Genomic DNA, 19092 nt, shown 5'->3' with positions numbered 1-19092 from the left:
AAGCCCTCTGTGCTGGAATCTGACAAGAAAAACCCCTCTCTCTCTCCCACTGTATTTTCCTCTCTTCTGTGAATATTATTTCCTCTGGTTGTGCCAAGCCATTTCTATTTATGGCACTGACTTGAAAGGAGGGATATGACCGGAGCCATGCCTGATAAGATTTTAAGAGCGTGGACTTAGAGGGATTGGCTCTGTGCTTACCTAACTCAGATCAAGGAGGCTTCTTCATGCTCTGGAGAAGCTGGGCCCCAGCAAGGCGGGTGGCCCTGGCCAGACTACTGACCACTTCGCTCTTGCTTTGTGCTTTGAGGGAGAAGCTGATTTCTAAGCAGAGGAGACCTCCACGGAGACTCACAGTGCCACCTTGTCCCCTGGCTCCCTCTCAGACAGCCTTTCACACAGCCTTTCCTGCCCCTCATTGCGCGTCCATTCTGCAAAGGGAGAACTCTGGGAAGCCTGTGCTCAAACCCTGTCTTTGTCTCTTCCCTGTTACTAATGGAGTTACTGATCTATTTGTGTATAAAGTAGGGGATATAATGCCCAACTCCTAGGGTTATCATCAGTGACATGGCTTTTAAGAGCACTTATTTAACCGTTGTTCTCTGCTTGGTTTTGAGCCAGAGTCATATTGTGTAGCCTAAGCTAGCCCGAAATTCCCTACAGAGCCTTGAATGGCCGGCCACTTGAGATTGTCTTTCCTCAAGAGTGCTTGGATTGCAGACCTGGCCCACTACACCCGCTTAGCCTAGTGCTTGTTTGTTTTTGGTTCTTCAAGGTTTCTCCCTGTGTAGCTCTGGCTGTCCTGGAACGTACTCTTGGAGATCAGGCTGGGCTTGAACTCAGAGATTTGCTTACCTCTGCCTCCTAAGCGCTGGGATTAAAGGCGTGTGCCACCACCCAGTAGTTAACCTAGTGTTTAAAGCAGGATAAATTTAGGGCACTGAGTGTGCTATAAGTACCATGTGAGGATGTGTGGAGTGTGCCTGATGCTTATTCCCAACATGGTTTATCCCAAGCACCTAGCCTCCCTTACATCTCTGTCCTGCTTCTCTATTCTGTTTCCAGCAACTCTGCCACCAGTACTGGGCTGCACAGTCTCATTGCATTTCAGGCCGTCACTCACCCCTGTTGCATGCCCCTCCTACCTCTCCCCTTCCTCAACTTCCTGCCCCTCACGTCTGTCCTGTCTGCTTTGCACATTGCTTCTTTTCCAGTCCTGAGCTACCTTCTCTCCTCCCAGAGAGCTCCACAAACCTGTGTAGCTGGGTGGAGGTGAGGTGGCAGGGACATTTGAGACAGGGTATGGTGATGGACTTTGGGTCTGATGGTCTGACTTAGAGAGGGAAGGGAAGGGAGGAAGGGAGAGGGGTCAGGAGGTCCAGGTGGGGTGAGGTGAAGAAGGTGACTGTCTAGTAAAAGGAGGGGATGAAGGAACAGGCTGTTGAGACTAGTCACAGCCCACCCTGGGTAGACTTCTCAAAGGAGGCCTGAGGCCCAAGTAAGCAGGAACAGCGGCCTTGCCAGGGATCTAGAGAACTTAGTGTAGCTCACATCTGGTCAGGAAATGCTATATATACATTTCCTCCTCTGTAGCCACTCCTTTTGTCCTGTGGCTCCCTGAAGGCTTGGAGAAGTCATCAGTTGAGGCTTCTTAACACTTCCTTATCTGTGACCAAGCTCAGCTGTCATTTCTTCAAGGAAGTCTTTTCTAGCTTCCAGAAGGGTCAGCCCTCCCTTGACACACACACCGCCCCAGCACCTTTGACATTTCCTCTAAATTACTTAAACCTTAAAACTAAATACCCGAGTCACTTTATTGAAAAAGATAAATCTCTAGCCCCTGAAAAAAATGGCCCTTAGTAGGTGCTTGTTGTGTATGCCCAGAATGACAGGCAACCTGCGGATGGTGGTGATGGCTCAGGGCTTCTTGTGGATCCGACACTGGGTGGACTGGTATAACTCTCAGAGATCAGGGCTTTGAATCCTGAAGCCAGATGCTTTTCTTTCTGCAGACTAAGGAGCCCCCTCTTCACTTAGCAGTCATCAACAACCGTCCCGCAGTTGTGGATAGCCTGTTAAGTGCTCAGCATGATGTTGACGCCTTAGATCAGGTAAGCAGGCTGGAGCATGGGCACTCTGCTCTTATGTTTCACCGTGAAATTTCCAGGTTTCAACACAGTGTGTCAGCAGGAAGTCCTGTTTAGGTTGGAGGTGCTTAAAACGATTCTTGGGGAGGGGGGGTGGCACGTGTCTCTTTTTCATTAGTTCTGTAACCTCTCTGCTGTCCCCACACTGCTGCTTTTTGCAGAGGCAAAGATTCTGTGCGTAGGTAATCAAGTTGTTCATTTTTGGCTAGAGCTTTCGATAAACGATACCAAAGCAAGTTGCCAGAAACTCTTAAATCAAAAGCCACACCTACAGTGTGAAAGGTTGTCCTTGGCTAGGAGCTGGTCCCCATGAGAAGGAAGCTTTGTTTCCACATCAAGTATCTTTCTACACCAGAAGGCAAAAGAGACCAATTAGAATTAAAACAAATAAAAAGATTACCAGGTAGTCAATGAACTGGGACGGAATCAAATGCCCTATAAAAGCCACCTGTCACGCCTGGAGATGGAGGTGGTGGAGCAGCCAGCAGTGGGTGGTTGATTGTCCCTCTCTGCCCCTCTGCCTCTGGTGTAGCCTCTTCCAGGGGCAGTGGGAAGCCTTGGGGGCTGGGGTGGGGAGTCACACGCAGCCTCTGAGTTGCCTCTCTTCCAGGCTGTCTCTGATTATGCCCTCTAGATTAGGAAAAGCCGTTGTGCAGGAGCACACCTGTCCCAGCCTCCACTGTGGCCATTTCCTTATCTGTTGAAACAGCATGACTGGTTCCCTTCAGGTTTTTTCCAGCTCAAGCCTCTTGGTTAATTTTTGACCAGAGCAAGGAGACTTACGGCTCTCTGTTCCTCCCTCCTCCCTCTTCTGTGTCACACCAGCCCACAAGTTGGGAGCAGACCTCACTGGTTATTAAAAGCGTTTGAATATTCAAACTTACTAATGCTTCAAATCTTTTTCACATAGACAAAGCCTTGTGTTCGTTCACATATGATTTTGGCTTCTCCAGAACTGGCTTGATCCACTCGAGGGGAGGAGTGCCAGTTACACAACTCGGCCACATTGGTTCAAACTTAAGTTACATCAGTAATGTACATACAAAAGTAATAGGATTTATATTTTTCACATAAGGTATATAAGTATGGTTTTAGAAAGCAAATGTTCATTTGGCCCCACCGAAGAGAGGCAGCTTTTGTTTTGCTGTTTCCTGTGTTCTCGACTGAGAGCGGTATGTCAAAGCATGCGTTTGTTGACACAGCACACTTGTGCTGGTTGGTGTAGACAGCCTTTCCATGGGCTTGTTGGTTCTTGTGCTGGGTGATAAGCCCTCAGAGAGGCACACTGCCACCTGCTGGCGGCCTTTTCTAGGTGCTGTCTGATGACTTGGCTTTGCCTCTTTTGGTAGGAAGAGACCTCCTGCTTCAAGCTACTGTGTAGCACTTGACTCAGGGACGTGGCTTTCTCTGCCTGGTGGAGCAGTGGGTCTGGTCACATTCAAGGTTCCTGCCTGTGCAGATGTCTTCACACCAGTCCTTTCTGTAGGAGGTCAGGGCGATGATCCTCCGTTTACGTGGACTGCACTTTTATCTTCTTCATAGAAAGAGATGACTCCCCCAAGAAATTCAGTCCTTTACTTCTTACTACATAACAACGTAGAAAATGGAAAAAAAAGAGTAAAAAAAGGCAATAAAATAAACTTTAGTCACCCCCATCTTTAATATCACTTTTAATAGTATCAATGCATTTTTTTCTCGTTTTCCGTGAGTTTATAAATTAAGCTTAGCCAGCTAGAGTGTCTCCTAAAGCTTTTTAAAAATCAACTTGTTTTTATCTCAAGTGCGTTGGTGTTTTGCCTGCATGTATGTCTGTGCGAGGGTGTAGGATTCCCAGGAACTGAAGTTACAGTTGCGAGCTTGTGGGTGTTGGGAATTGAACCAGCATCCTTTGGGAGATCAGCTAGTGCTCTTAACCGCTGAGCCATCTCTCCAGATTCCTCCTAAAGCTAATATTATGCCATAAATAGTTTTTCCCTTTCAGAAATCTTTGAAGCCATTTTATTATGGTGAAATGCATATGACATTAGTTACCATTTAAACTGTGTTTAAGTGTATAGTTCTGTGACATCACAGAGCTTCTCATTTCTTGATCCCTAGGCCTAGAGAATGCCACCCTTCCAGTCTATGAATTTCACTACTCTAGGCACTTTGCACTGAAAGAAAACTTTTGCGACAAGTTCTCATTACACTTCTCAGATGGGCCTCAAACTCCTGGGCTCAAGAAGTCCTTCTGCCCTGGTCTCCCTGCGGCTGGAACTACAGATCCATGACCACACTTAATTCCAAACTTGATTTAATAGTTACCAAGTATTCCTATATATTTAATATATAGTTTATATATGTCTCATCACAACTCACTGTATGAGAGGGGGCACAGTAAAGAAACTGCTGATGTGACCACTCCAAACTAGGGGGAGGGATTTTATTGTGAATGAGAGAGAGAGAGAGAGAGAGAGAGAGAGAGAGAGAGAGAGAGAGAAGAACATCATGAGGCACCTGGAAGAATCTAGAGCAGAGGGAAGAGAAAGCAGATTGGACATGGCCAGGGCCATCTGTGAGAGAGCATGAGAGCAAACTGGGGAGAACAGTGGACAGCCAGGGAGCAGAGAAGAGCTGAACCAGAGGACAGAGCACGGACAGCAAGGGGGAGGGGGAGGGCAAGGGAAGAAGGAGGGAGAGGACCAAGGTGTGGGGGTAATCATGTGGATTCTTTTTTTTTTTTTAAGAATTATTTATTTATTTTAGGTATAGGATACATTGTACCTGCCTTCAGACACACCAGAAGAGGGCATCAGATCTCATTGCAGATGGTTGTGAGCCACATGTGGTCGCTGGGAATTGAACTCAGGACCTCTGGAAGAGCAGCCAGTGCTCTTAACCACTGAGCCATCTCTCCAGCCCATCATGGGGATTCTAAGGAGTACATGTAGCTGAGGGGAAGAGGGTGTGGAAAGGGCCAGGATCTGTATAACAGGTACTTGTGACACTGGGGGAGCCTAGAGGCCAGGTGGGCTTTGATATGCTGATAGGTGCCCCTGGTAGCCCTGTGTCCCTTCTGTCTGAGATGAGGGAAAGGACTCCTATGGTAGTGGGAACTTGTTTCACAAGTTCCTGGCTTTTATCTAACCTCTAGAAATTCTCATATAGTGTAGCTTGAATCATTTCTGGATGTTTGGACCGCCTGTGACCTAACCATAACTTCCTTTCATCTTTCAACACTTTAAAATTCTGCTGCAACAGCTGTCCCCTGTGCCCACACAAGGAAGTGTTTTACCCATTTCCCCCCAAAGTCTGTATGGTGTTCTCTCCTGCATGTGTTTCCATGACAGTTCACCTCTGTCTTGGCAGAGGCAGCAGACCCCTCTGCACGTAGCTGCTGATCTCGGAAATGTGGAGCTGGTCGAGACTCTGCTGAAGGCTGGCTGCAACCTGAAAATCACTGACAAGGTAGTTGCCCTCACTTCCCTGGTTTTTGAGATGGCAGTGGAGATCTCCCTATTGGCTGCCATGTACAACAGCAACATGAGAATTCCTCTGAGAGATGGGCATGAACTGCGTTTTCATAGGCATATCTGTCTGTGTGTCTGTCTATCACCTATCTATCTATCTATCTATCTATCTATCTATCTATCTATCATCTATCTGTGTATGCGTGTATACTTTCATGAGTGTGTGTGTCTGTGTGTGAGTGTGTGTGTCTGTGTGTGTGTGTGGTGGGGGGATCGCTCACTGAACCCAGAGCTTTCAATTTAGCTAGACTGGTTGACCAGCAAACCCCAGGGATCCTCTTTCCTCTTGCTTATCTTACAGCCCTGCATTACAGGGCCAAGCCTTTCACACCTGGGCTTGCATGGCAAACACTTTACTGACTAAAGCCATCTCCCTAACCTTGATTGAGGTTGCCTGGTTGAAGTAGAAACTGAGAAAACTCACTTCAGATACAGAAGCTTAAAGTGAAAGCTTTGTTTTCTGAGCCACCAGAGAGGCAGCTAGTTCGGGATTTGAACTGTGTCCTCGAAGGGAGATTGTACAACATGTTTATAGGATGGGAACACAAAACAAGGGACATGGGGTAAATGTTGCGTTGACCAATCATATTTCAACACAAGGGGTTAAGCAAGGAAGTTAACACTGGTGACTGGGCCTATCTGGGTCACCTGGTTTTGCAGCCAGGTCCCTTCCTGGGCTCTGGTCTAGAATTTAGAATGACAAAACACAAGAACACATTTATCTACGGCTTGTGTGCCTTAGTTTAGATTTCTGGGTAGCAGCATCTTTTCTCCATACATCCTTTACCAGGGAACAGACAAACATGAAACACCTGAAGAAGCAGGATAGGAGCTGGGATCCAGGACCTGGGAACATGGACTCAGTTTTTATCCGGTCAGCAGGATGGCTGAACTCGGGAAACAACCTCCTAACAAGATCTGTCTGTAGAAAGTACTGTTAAATGTTGGTCTTTGGGATTCAAATGATTCAGTGACATTTTTTCGAGGTTATAAGTTCCCTGGTCTAAGTATGATGTTTATATGTGAAGATTTATAGAAATAATTTCCCATCCACACTTGCCTCTAACTTACTTGGCTTTGTACCACTGTGCCCTGTGTTTGTGTACACATAATAACTCGGTTGCTTGAGCTTTGAAGTGTGTTTTATTTTCATTCTGGTCTCTAGTTTTGTGTGTTTGATGTGTGTGTGTGTGTGTGTGTGTGTGTGTATGATGTGTGTGGGGTGTGTGTGTGTGATATGTTTGGGGTATGTGGTGTGTGTGGGGTATGTGATGTGTGTGTGGGGTATATATGTGGTGTGTGTGTGTGATGTGTGTGGGGTGTGTATATATGTAATGTTTATGGTGTGTGTGTGTATGATGTATGTGTGCTTTGTGTGATGTGTATGATGTGTGTGATGTGTGTGTGCTGTGTGTGTGGGGTATGTGATATGTGGGGGGGTATATGTGTGGTGTGTGGGGTGTGTATATGTGTGATGTTTATGGTGTGTGTGTATATGATGTATGTGTGCTTTGTGTGATGTGTGTGTGGTGTGTGCGGTGTGTGTGTGGTATGTGTGGGGTATGTGATGTGTGTGTGGGGTATATGTGTGGTGTGTAATGTCTGTGGGAGGTGTGTGTGTGTATGTGTGATGAATATGTGCTTTGTGTGATGTGTGTGTAGGGTGTGTGTTATGTGTGTGTGATGTGTGTTTGTGTGCGTGTGTGTGATGTGTATGTGATGTGTGTGATGTCTGTGGGGTGTGTGTTGTGTGTTGTGTGTGTTGTGTGTGTGTGAGATGTGTGTTGTGTGTGTGAGATATATGTGTGTGTGATGTGTGTTGTGTGTGTGTATGTGTGTGTATGTGTGTGTGATGTGTGTGTGATCTGTGTGTGTGATGTGGTGTGTGTGTATGTGATGTGGTGTGTGTGTGTGTGTTCTTCAGTCTCGCTGCTCTGTGCCTTGGTGTTAAGCACATGATGCTCCTGCTTCTTGTATCCTTGTGTCCCCCCTCACTCTGTTTGTGTGGGCTCAGCTTGGGCACTTCCTAAAACATTGAGTCAAGCTGGTTTCTCCTGCTGCCCTTCCAGGGGGTCTGAGTTGGGACAAGTTGATTCAGAACAGACTGTTAGCAGTGCATGCCAGTTCCTTTTACATTGCAGAATGCCAGGGTGTGTTTATGAAACACAGTAGGCCCCTTTCAGTATTAGGCGTAGAACCCAGGGCCTTGCCTTTGGTAGGCAATTGCTACATGGTTGAGCTATGTCTGCAACCTCGTCTTTCCTGGTCTTTACCTTCCTGGTTTACTGTGTTTTCTAGTTCAGAGCCGAGAGTTCTGCATGTGTATGAACTGAGGTCATAGTGTTATTTTACTTCTCTTTATTTGTCATGATTTTTTTTTTAATCATGAAAGTAAGACGTGCTATGGACGATGTGGTGACCATGGCAACATGCAGGGAACCATGGCCACCTACCCTAGGGCCTAGGCTGGGGTGCAATACCACTGTCTCCCCAGATGTGGCTGGTTGACTTTATTAACACTCACCCTTCCTCTTTCCCCTACATTCTCTTTAAAGTAACTCATTCCGTTTTCATTCACACTTAACTCCTCCAAGGCTGGGGAGACACTTTAGGAATTCCTGTGGGCCCTGGTGCTAGTGGACTGGCTATTCCAGTTGTTAAGGTCAACACTACCATGTGACTTTGCTTGTTTTAAACCAAAAGCCTAGGGTTACTAACCCTCGGGACATAATATCCCCCACTCTCCCTTTTCCCTCACTCCTTTATTCTGAGGGTCTGGCCCACGGCTGGCACCCAGTACATAAATAACTAATCTATAAACACTACTCTTTCTTTTTTTTCCGGCTTCCACATGTTCTTAAAAATAATATTAATAATTAAAAAAAAAAGGTATTTCTCAGACTGTGTTAAGATGGGGATTGGTAGCTGGGTATGGTGGCACACACCTTTGATCTCAGCTCTCTGGAGAAAGGAGCATGGATTCTCCACGAGTTTGTGTCCCGCCTGGTCTAGCAAATTCTAGAGTTTCAAGCCAGTCAGGCTTACATAGTGAGATGCTGGAGAGAGAACGACACACACACACACACACACACACACACACACACACACACACACACACACACACACACACACACAGAGAGAGAGAGAGAGAGAGAGAGAGAGAGAGAGAGAGAGAGAGAGAGAGAGGGTGAGGGAGAGGGAGAAGGAGAGGGAGGGAGGGGGAGGGAGGGAGGGAGAAGGGCAAGCTTGATACAAGTCTAACGTGGGACTCTGAAAGCTCTTGGCCTCTGCCTGCCTCTCTGCCAGGGGAAAGTGGCCCCTCTACTCCAATGTGTTATTCCTTAAGGAAAGTTTCTCGAGCTTGAAAATTCTGACTTTTAGAAAGCTGCGTTCCCAAAATAGGCTAATTATGGTGATTCAAATGGTTTTACAAGGCAGAATGCAGACAGTATGCAATTAGAGGCTAAATGCTTGGCAAATGCAACCCTTCCTAATTTCATTACCAGCTCCCTGCTTACAGGCTGCTGCTCCCTGCTTACAGGCTGCTTACTTCCAGCACCTATTTCCCCCGCTCACCCGGGTCTTAGCACCTGCACTAAAAGCCATGCCATTCGTGTTCCTGAGAACTGTGCTTCTATCTGCTATCCAGACATAGGAGTTATTGAGAGATGTTTCTGGATCTTTGGGGTTAGAAACCCAGGTTTCTAATATTGCCATTATTTTCTGGGGTTATTCCTGACTATTATGTCTAGTTAACTTTAGAATCTCTGAGTGCATTTGTCATGGGTTATTAGAAAGGCAACCGAGAGGCCTGGGGAGATAGCTCGGCTTGAAATCGTGATGATATGAGTCTTATTCGTGGTCTCCACATAAAAATGCCAAGGTTGGGACAATGCTAGGCTTGGTGGCATCCACTTGTAACCCCAGAGTGGTGAGGTAGAGACAGAGGCATCCCTGGGACTTGCTGTCCAGCCAGTCTAGTCTAGTGGGTAAACCCCAGACCAATAAGAGACCCTGTCCCAAAAGAGGTGCTATGTATGCCTAAAGAAAGCCAAGGTTGTCTTCTGGCTTCTGCATAACTGCTTATATATGTGTATGGGCACACACACACACATACATGGGCACACACATATGTGCGTACACACACACATGCACTTTAAAAAAAAAGCAGGGGGCTGGAGAGATGGCTCAGTGGTTAAGAGCACTGACTGCTTTTCCTGAGGTCCTGAGTTCAAATCCCAGCAACCACATGGTGGCTCACAACCATCTGTAATGGGATGCCCTCTTCTGGTGTGTCTGAAGGCAGCTACAGTGTACTCATACAACAAAATAAAATCTTAAAAAATAAATTTATAAAAAAAAAAAGCAAATACAAAAATCAGGGGGCCCCAACTGGGAAAGCTGTGCTGGGTGAGCTGGCCATCAGGAGCAAGGTTTGCCTTGTGTAACTTGTGTAAGGTGCAACATGAGCTGTCCCATACGTCCCAGATGATGCCTGGATCAGTCCTTTCTTACTCATCCAATTTGGTTATAATTGGACAACCTTGGTGGGTGGCAGTGTCTTATAAAAGACAAAACTCCTAGCTAGGAGCCAGGAGTGAAACCCTACACTGAGCTCTGTTGTCATTGTTGGTACTTGGATCCAGCCCTTTTCTGTCTCATTACTTCATCCTCCTCAAGATGTAGCTTCCAGCTCCTGATCTAAAGTGGCTGCCCAGATCCCGGTCTCCTGTTACATTCCCCTTGGGAAGTGGAGGACAGGAGAGAAAGTCACCTGTCTCCTCTGAAGATCTTTCCCAGGAGAGGACTGTGCCTTCGCATTCACCATTGGCCAGAGCGCAGACAAGGGAGCTGGAAATGGTAGGAGTGGCATACATCCTAGGGGCTCACCATGACACCTGGTGTGACTGCAGACACCCCCAGTGACTAAGGGCTGGCCTTCACTTCCCTCAGGTGGCAGAATTGGGATCTGAGTCCAGGCCTTTCGCGAAGCTGGAGCTCTGCCCACCATGCAATGGCACTCTTTATTTTAATCCCTTCCCTCTTTTTAATTTAGCAAGGAAAGACTGCCCTGGCTGTGGCTGCCAGGAGCCACCACAGCCTCATTGTGGATATGCTCATCAAAGCGGAGAGGTACTACGCCTGGAGAGAGGTAAGGAAGGCCAGCTCCAGCCAATTCAGGGGCTCCCCCAACCCCATTTGCAATGGGGGAATGTTCTGTCTGTGTAATTATCTTTTCCCTTTTGTAGCAAACCTTGGTCAGTACAGTGGTGACTGTCCAGTGCCTTCTGCCATCCCTGTGCATGGAATGGACAGTTCCCCCTCTTCTCTTCCTTGGTGGGCATTCGCAATCAGATCTGAGAATGTGGGCCAGGCAGCCTCGTCCATGGCGGCTTTGCTGGCCTAGCATGCCAGTCTAATGGCTGGCTCTGCGATAACCTCAGCCTCCTGGTCTCTGGCCTGTCATAGAAGCTCCAATGAGCAGCACCCATGGAAAGCACGTCTCTTTAGCTTGTCTGACAGTCACAGCTTCTCTCTCAGTAGACTGTCCTTCCCTCTCCAGGATTCAAGTCTGTGCTATGAGGCAAGATACCTAGACTCAGGACACAAGCCCAAACTTCTAGATCTATGCTGTTTCTTAGTGTCCCTGCTATGTGCATGACTTCTCTTGGGCCAATGTGTCACCTCAGAATACACGTCTTCACGGCTCAGGTGTCTACTGTGGAGAGGCTACAAACTCAGAATGTGGTCATTGGTCAATCCTGGGAAATTCTTTTTTAAGTCCGTCAAGCAAGAATGCTTAACCCCGCTTGGTAGTCTGGACGTAGTCATGTCAACTGATGACAAGGAAACCTGAGATGTGTCATTAGGCAATGGGATCATTCTATCGATACCAGTGGCCTGGGTCACACACCTCGGCCACTGTCATGTGTGGCCCACGCTGATCCATCCAGCATCACATGACCACGTATGGATTCTTTCAGAGCTACCTCTCCTTGCAACTTTCCTTGCATGTAGAACAATAGTCTGTTTCCACCCACACAGCAACAGTTTCTTAAATAAAGGTGGAATTCTGTTAATGCCCTCCTCTGACTTATGTTATTCCCTTTTTGTCTTCTTGCTTCTTTGTTTCTGTTCATTTTCATAAGCATCTTTATGTTACTGAAGACTTGGGTTCCTTTTCTCCTGTTCTTTAAATGGCTTTTTACATTTGCTGTCCAGCCCTTCTACGACCAGTGCCTGGTAGATGCTCATATTCTTTTGGATAGATAAATGACTCTTGCACTAAACAAACCTTTCTTTTCTAACAGATCCTAGGGAGGTAGGTAGATGATAAATATCGAGAACTTTGCGCTCTCTCTCTCTCTCTCTCTCTCTCTCTCTCTCTCACACACACACACACACACACACACACACAATGCACATATATACATGAAGGAAGGCTTCAGAAATAGTACGTTGAGAACTCTGGTGACACCTGAGGTTTGTAGTGCTGGAAAAACTTGCTTTCTTTCTTTTTTTTTTTTTATTAACTTGAGTATTTCTTTTTCTTTTTTTTTTTTTAAATTTAAAGAATACTTTATTAGTTTTTGTAATCAAACCCACGTAGATAAGACCTTACATATTTAATACAGTGTGTTACCCCTGTACAAATGGAAAAAACTTAAGTTCAACATTTCTAGACCAATATGGCTGTTAATTTCTGTACAGTGCCAACTCAACACAGTAAACGGGGATACTTTTTTCCAAAGTTGACAGCACAGCTAAAGTTTCAAAAAATTCAAATTATATATCTGTATATATATATATATTTATATTTATATAAAAAGACCAATAATAGCAGTGTGTTATGCATCAACAGCAGCAACAGCTTTTCCAGGTTCTGCAGTCATCTGAACAAAACTGTAGAGACATCCAGCACACTCCATTAAAAAAAAAAAAAGTGAAAAAACAAAACCCGAGAAAACAGCACAGTTCTGTTACTCTTGTGGTACCTGGCACCATTTTTTTTAATTAGCTTCTCAATCATCATCTGGAAAGAAAACATTCTGAGCAACATCATTAAAAACAGCTCTGATAAAGCACGGTCACTACTACGTATCATAAAGCAGGTACAAGCTATTTGACATCCACAGAGGTATGATACAGTACTGCCCTACATCTATAATACTAGAGGATACAATTTAAAAGGCATTATTTGAGACTTGATTCTACTTTTCCAGCAGAGGGCCCAAAGGATGGTGTGACACAGCTTTGTAAAGAAACATACTCTAGACAGGATTTCCTTTCACTAGTGGCACAGTTCTAAGGATTCATTCTCTCCATGAATGTCAGCTAAAACCGTTATTAAAAAAATGAAATATCCCTAGAACAAAATCGTATAACCACCGGATTCACATGAAGATGACCTAGTGGAGACAAGCTGGACCTCACCTTACCAACAAGCTATCAAATCTGTTATGTTTAAACAGTGAGACCTCCAAGGAAGGAGATGCCAAGTAGTGCTTCAAAGCTTCGGACCACAATCAAACACAGCATCCTTTTCAACAGAAGCAGAAGCTCATCTGAATATGCTCAAGGATGCTGACATCAACATTTAATCATCTCCTCACTCATCCAGGAAGAGGGGGAGATCAGTTACTACTGTACTTTATTGTGTTCAACCAAATCACCATGTTACAAAAATAGCAAGCTGCCATAATAAAAAATAAGGCTCCTCTATCCAGCACCAGATAGCATCATTTTACTTTCAAGCCTAGAAATTGCACACTTGTATATAAACCAACCGAAGATGAGGATTGAGAGTTCATCTTGGTGGATTTTTCCTTTGATGAATATGAAGTGTCCTTCCTTATCTTTTTTGATGACTTCTAATTGAAAATTGATTTTATTTGATATTAGAATGGCTACTCCAGCTTGCTTCTTCTGACCATGTGCTTGGAAAGTTGTTTTCCAGCCTTTCACTCTGAGGTAGTGTCTGTCTTTGTCTCTGAGGTGTGTTTCCTGTAGGCAGCAGAATGCAGGGTCCTCATTGCGTATCCAGTTTGTTCATCTATGTCTTTTTATTGGGGAGTTGAGGCCATTGATGTTGAGAGATATTAAGGAATAGTGATTATTGCTTCCTGTTATATTCATATTTGGATGTGAGGTTATGTTTGTGTGCTTTTCTTCTCTTTGTTTTGTTGCCAAGACGATTAGTTTCTTGCTTCTTCTAGGGTATAGCTTGCCTCCTTATGTTGGGCTTTACCCTTTATTATCCTTTGTAGTGCTGGATTTGTAGAAAGATATTGTGTAAATTTGGTTTTGTCATGGAATATCTTGGTTTCTCCATCTATGTTAATTGAGAGTTTTGCAGGATACAGTAACCTGGGCTGGCATTTGTGTTCTCTTAGGGTCTGTATGACATCTGTCCAGGATCTTCTGGCCTTCATAGTTTCTGGCGAAAAGTCTGGTGTGATTCTGATAGGTCTGCCTTTATATGTTACTTGACCTTTTTCCCTTACTGCTTTTAATATTCTTTCTCTATTTTGTGCGTTTGGTGTTTTTACAATTATGTGACGGGAGGTGTTTCTTTTCTGGTCCAATCTATTTGGAGTTCTGTAGGCTTCTTGTATGCCTATGGGTATCTCTTTTTTTAGGTTAGGGAAGTTTTCTTCTATGATTTTGTTGAAGATATTTACTGGTCCTTTGAGCTGGGAGTCTTCACTCTCTTCTATACCTATTATCCTTAGGTTTGATCTTCTCATTGAGTCCTGGATTTCCTGTATGTTTTGGACCAGTAGCTTTTTCTGCTTTACATTATCTTTGACAGTTGAGTCAATGATTTCTATGGAATCTTCTGCTCCCGAGATTCTCTCTTCCATCTCTTGTATTCTGTTGGTGAAGCTTGTATCTACAGCTCCTTGTCTTTTCTTCTGATTTTCTATGTCCAGGGTTGTTTCCATGTGTTCTTTCTTGATTGCTTCTATTTCCATTTTTAATTCCTTCAACTGTTTGATTGTGTTTTCCTGGAATTCTTTCAGGGATTTTTGCGATTCCTCTCTGTAGGCTTCTACTTGTTCTCTAAGGGAGTTCTTTATGTCTTTCTTGAAGTCCTCCAGCATCATGATCAAATATGATTTTGAAACTAGATCTTGCTTTTCTGGTGTGTTTGGATATTCCGTGTTTGTTTTGGTGGGAGAATTGGGCTCCGATGATGCCATGTAGTCTTGGTTTCTGTTGCTTGGGTTCCTGCGCTTGCCTCGCCATCAGATTATCTCTAGTGTTTCTTTGTTCTGCTATTTCTGACTGTGGCTAGACTGTCCTATAAGCCTGTGTGTCAGGAGTGCTGTAGACCTGTTTTCCTGTTTTCTTTCAGCCAGTTATGGGGACAGTGTGTTCTGCGTTCAGGCGTGTAGTTTTTCCTCTCTACAGGTCTTCAGCTGTTCCTGTGGGCCTGTGTCTTGAGTTCACCAGGCAGGTTTCCTGCAGGGGAAAAGTTGGTCCCAACTGTGGTTCCAAGGCTCAAGTTTGCTCGTGGGGTACTGCCTAAGTCCTCTCCACTGTGGCAGCAACCGGGAAGATCTGCGCCGCTCTTTCCGGGAGCCTCCGCACACCAGGGCTCCAGATGACGCCTGGTGTTCTCCTCTGGCGTCTGGACGTGCACAGAGTGCAGCCTCCCCTGGTCTCCCAGGCGTGTCTGCCTCTCTGAAGGTTCAGCTCTCCCTCCCACGGGATCTGGGTGCAGAGAACTGTTTTGGTCTGTTTCCTTCGGGTTCCGGCGGTGACTCAGGCAGGGGTCCTGCCGCTCCTGGGCCCTCCCCCACGGGAACCCAGAGGCCCCACACAGTTGCCTCTTGGGCCAGGGATGTGGGCAGGGGTGGGCAGTGTTGGTGGTCTCCTCCGCTCTGCAGCCTCAGGAGTGCCCACCTGATCAGGCGGTTGGGTCTCTCTCCCACGGGGCTTGGGAGCAGAGAGCTGCTGTGGGCCGGGATCCGCGGGTGTGGGACTTCCGGTAAACACAGGAAGTGCCCGGTCCCAGAGGAATTTTGCCTCTGTGTGTCCCGAGTTCACCAGGCAGGTTTCTTGCAGGGGAAAAGTTGGTCCTACCTGCGGTTCCAAGGCTCAAGTTTGCTCGTGGGGTACTGCCTACGTCCTCTCCACTGTGGCAGCAACCAGGAAGATCTGCGCCGCTCTTTCCGGGAGCCTCCGTGCACCAGGGTTCCAGATGGCGTTTGGTGTTTTCCTCTGGCGTCTGGACGTGCACAGAGTGCAGCCTCCTCTGGTCTCCCAGGCGTGTCTGCCTCTCAACTTGAGTATTTCTTATATACATTTCGAGTGTTATTCCCTTTCCCAGTTTCCGGGCAAACATCCCCCCCCCTCCCCTTCCTTATGGGTGTTCCCCTCCCCATCCTCCCCCCATTGCCGCCCTCCCCCCAACAATCTAGTTCACTGGGGGTTCAGTCTTAGCTGGACCCAGGGCTTCCCCTCCCATGGTGCTCTTACTAGGATATTCATTGCTACTTATGAGGTCAGAGTCCAGGGTCAGTCCATGTATAGTCTTTAGGTAGTGGCTTAGTCCCTGGAAGCTCTGATTGCTTGGCATTGTTGTACATATGGGGTCTCAAGCCCCTTCAAGCTCTTCCAGTTCTTTCTCTGATTCCTTCAATGGGGGTCCTATTCTCAGTTTAGTGGTTTGCTGCTGGCATTCGCCTCTGTGTTTGCTGTATTCTGGCTGTGTCTCTCAGGAGTGATCTACATCCAGCTCCTGTCGGCCTGCACTTCTTTGCTTCATCCATCTTGTCTAATTGGATGGCTGTATATGCATGGGCCACATGTGGGGCAGGCTCTGAATGGGTGTTCCTTCTGTGTCTGTTTTAATCTTTGCCTCTCTATTCCCTGCCAAGGGTATTCTTGTTCCCCTTTTAAAGAAGGAGTGAAGCATTCGCATTTTGGTCATCCTTTTTGAGTTTCTTGTGTTCTGTGCATCTGGGGTAATTCGAGCGTTTAGGCTAATAGCCACTTATCAATGAGTGCATACCATGTGTGTTTTTCTGTGATTGGGTTACCTCACTCAGGATGATATTTTCCAGTTCTAACCATTTGCCTACGAATTTCATAAAGTCATTGTTTTTGATAGCTGAGTAATATTCCATTGTGTAGATGTACCACATTTTCTGTATCCATTCCTCTGTTGAAGGGCATCTGGGTTCTTTCCAGCTTCTGGCTATTATAAATAAGGCTGCGATGAACATAGTGGAGCACGTGTCTTTTTTATATGTTGGGGCATCTTTTGGGTATATGCCCAAGAGAGGTATAGCTGGATCCTCAGGCAGTTCAATGTCCAATTTTCTGAGGAACCTCCAGACTGATTTCCAGAATGATTGTACCAGTCTGCAATCCCACCAACAATGGAGGAGTGTTCCTCCTTCTCTGCATCCTCACCAGCATCTGCTGTCACCTGAGTTTTTGATCTTAGCCATTCTCACTGGTGTGAGGTGAAATCTCAGGGTTGAGAAACTTGCTTTCAAATACATAGCATTAAGTTCTTCCTTTAAAAGTTTCCTAAATGCACTTACTATTTTCATTATTCAAGTCAGTTTATATCCTGGCTTAGCACAAAATAATTACTAATAAAAAGTTTAAAGAGATAATTTGGACTTATTTTTATATCTACTTACATGTGTTATTTCTCTATATGTATGTCCCATTTAAATTGCCTGTATATTCTGTCTAAATACACACATACATATTTAATCATCATCCATCATTAAATTCAGTGATTCAGAGGCAAAGGATGCTTCTTAAATCTGTCCCATGCTATTAATTTTATATACTTAGGATTATCGTGTGGTGGGGGGGTGGGGGGAGGTAGAGGGAAAAAGGGAGGGGAAGGGGGAGAGAGAGAGGGAGCATGCACATAACTTTTGAGAGTCAGTGCTGGCTGTTCACTTTGAGGCAGGGTCTTTCCTATTGTTTCTGCTGAGCTTCAGGACTGCAGGCTACTTGGTTTGAACATTTAAGATTCTGTTCTTTCTCTTACCTTGCTGTATAAGTCCTGGGCTTACAGATGAGCCCTAATGCATGCAGCTTTTAAGTGGGTTCCAGGGAGCAAGCTCTCGTGGTCAGGTTTGCACAGCAAGCATCTTCGGTGGCCGTGCCACCTTCTCAGCCCTGTTTTGTGTTGTTTACTCTCCCACTTCTGACACTCTAGCAACTGGGTCAGTCCCAGTGCTTTCCCATTAGAAAAGACTTGGGCTTTCCGAGTCCCCCCTTCTGTCTACAGAAGCCCGCGTGTTCATCCTGTCCTGAATCCTAGAGTGCAAAGAGTGTAAGATTCTTTGAGAAATAAAAATGCCCAGAGCCCTGTTCTCTGCTCACGCTGCCTGAGGTTTTGATCTTACCGGGTGTGTCTTTTATGAGAAGGAACGGGGAGGAAAGGTGAATTTCTTGGTGCTCCTACTTAACTCTTTTTTTTTCTTTTTTTTCCGGAGCTGGGGACCGAACCCAGGGCCTTGTGCTCACTAGGCAAGCGCTTTACAGCTGAGCTAAATCCCCAACCCCTACTTAACTCTTAATGTTCCCAGAAACAAGGCATCATGTCAGGAGAGCCTAGGCCGCACTGGAGATGCATTCTACTGCTGTTTGAATAGTTTCAGATAACTCACACCTCCCCTTTCTCTCCCGATTTCTGCACACAAGGCCCAACACCCCAAGAAAGCCCTGCCCTTCCCTTGGCACAGATCCTCAGCTCTGTGTTTGGGAGGAGGCGGCTGATGCATGATGGATGCAGGCTGACCCAAGGTGAGGGCTGAGAGCAGGCCCACTAAGTTCTCCAAAGTTTTGAAAGGCATGGACCCAGACCCTTTGCCCATTTCCTCCCCTGGCATTAGCTCCCACCTAGGTTTTGGAGCGTCTTCATTAAGATTCTCTTTTATTTAAATGGAAGACTGAAATAGAAGTCATTATACATGTAAAAAGGTGCTGAGATGGGAAGTCTCCGATGAACCTTTTGGTGAGTCATGGCTTCCATCCGGGCACAGAGCTGTGACCTTCTGCAGGGGGCTTATCTGCAGCCCTAATGGCGTATGTGCCATATGTAGTCCTAGGAAGGCACTTGCTTTCCCCTCTGAGATACTTTTCTCTAGTGTTTTTGAGTGGTTGATTATGCAAGACTGTGGCCAATCCCACCAAGAAGATAGGAAACAACCTAGAAAGGCCAGAAAACAAGAGACCAGTCTAGGTACAGGGCTGCTGGGCTCAGCATGGTTGCAGTGGCTTAAAAGGAAATGGCAGCCACTTTGTTCTGTCTACTACCCTGTCTCCCTTCTCTCTTCTCCTCCCCTATACTACCCTCCCCTTCCCTCCCCTCCCCAATCCTACCCTACCCTATTCAATCCTACTCTACTTACCCTACCCTACCCTACTCAACCCTACCCTACCCTACCCAACCCTAC

General features: G+C 46.0%; 1 protein-coding gene across 6 annotated transcripts in view; it reads left to right on the top strand.

Moving 5' to 3' along the window:
• Ankdd1b (ankyrin repeat and death domain containing 1B) overlaps nucleotides 1-19092 on the top strand; it is a 63762-nt gene that overhangs the window by 39667 nt on the left and 5003 nt on the right. For 5 of the 6 annotated variants that reach the window (XM_087639022.1, XM_087639021.1, XM_087639018.1 and 2 more), the window contains 3 exons: nucleotides 2013-2111; nucleotides 5496-5594; nucleotides 10713-10808. In XM_087639022.1, the coding sequence (XP_087495148.1) occupies nucleotides 2013-2111; nucleotides 5496-5594; nucleotides 10713-10808 (294 nt within the window). Of the gene's footprint in view, nucleotides 1-2012; nucleotides 2112-5495; nucleotides 5595-10712; nucleotides 10809-13128; nucleotides 13383-19092 lie in introns of those variants that run through there. The other variant, XM_087639027.1, reaches the window with a different exon arrangement.

This window comes from Rattus norvegicus, chromosome 2 (assembly GCF_021556685.1).
Source record: "Rattus norvegicus strain SHRSP/BbbUtx chromosome 2, alternate assembly SHRSP_T2T, whole genome shotgun sequence".
In the NCBI taxonomy this organism is placed as follows: Eukaryota; Metazoa; Chordata; class Mammalia; order Rodentia; family Muridae; genus Rattus; species Rattus norvegicus.
The sequence above is the reverse complement of the archived record's forward strand: the minus strand, read 5'-3'. Positions and strand labels throughout refer to the sequence as shown.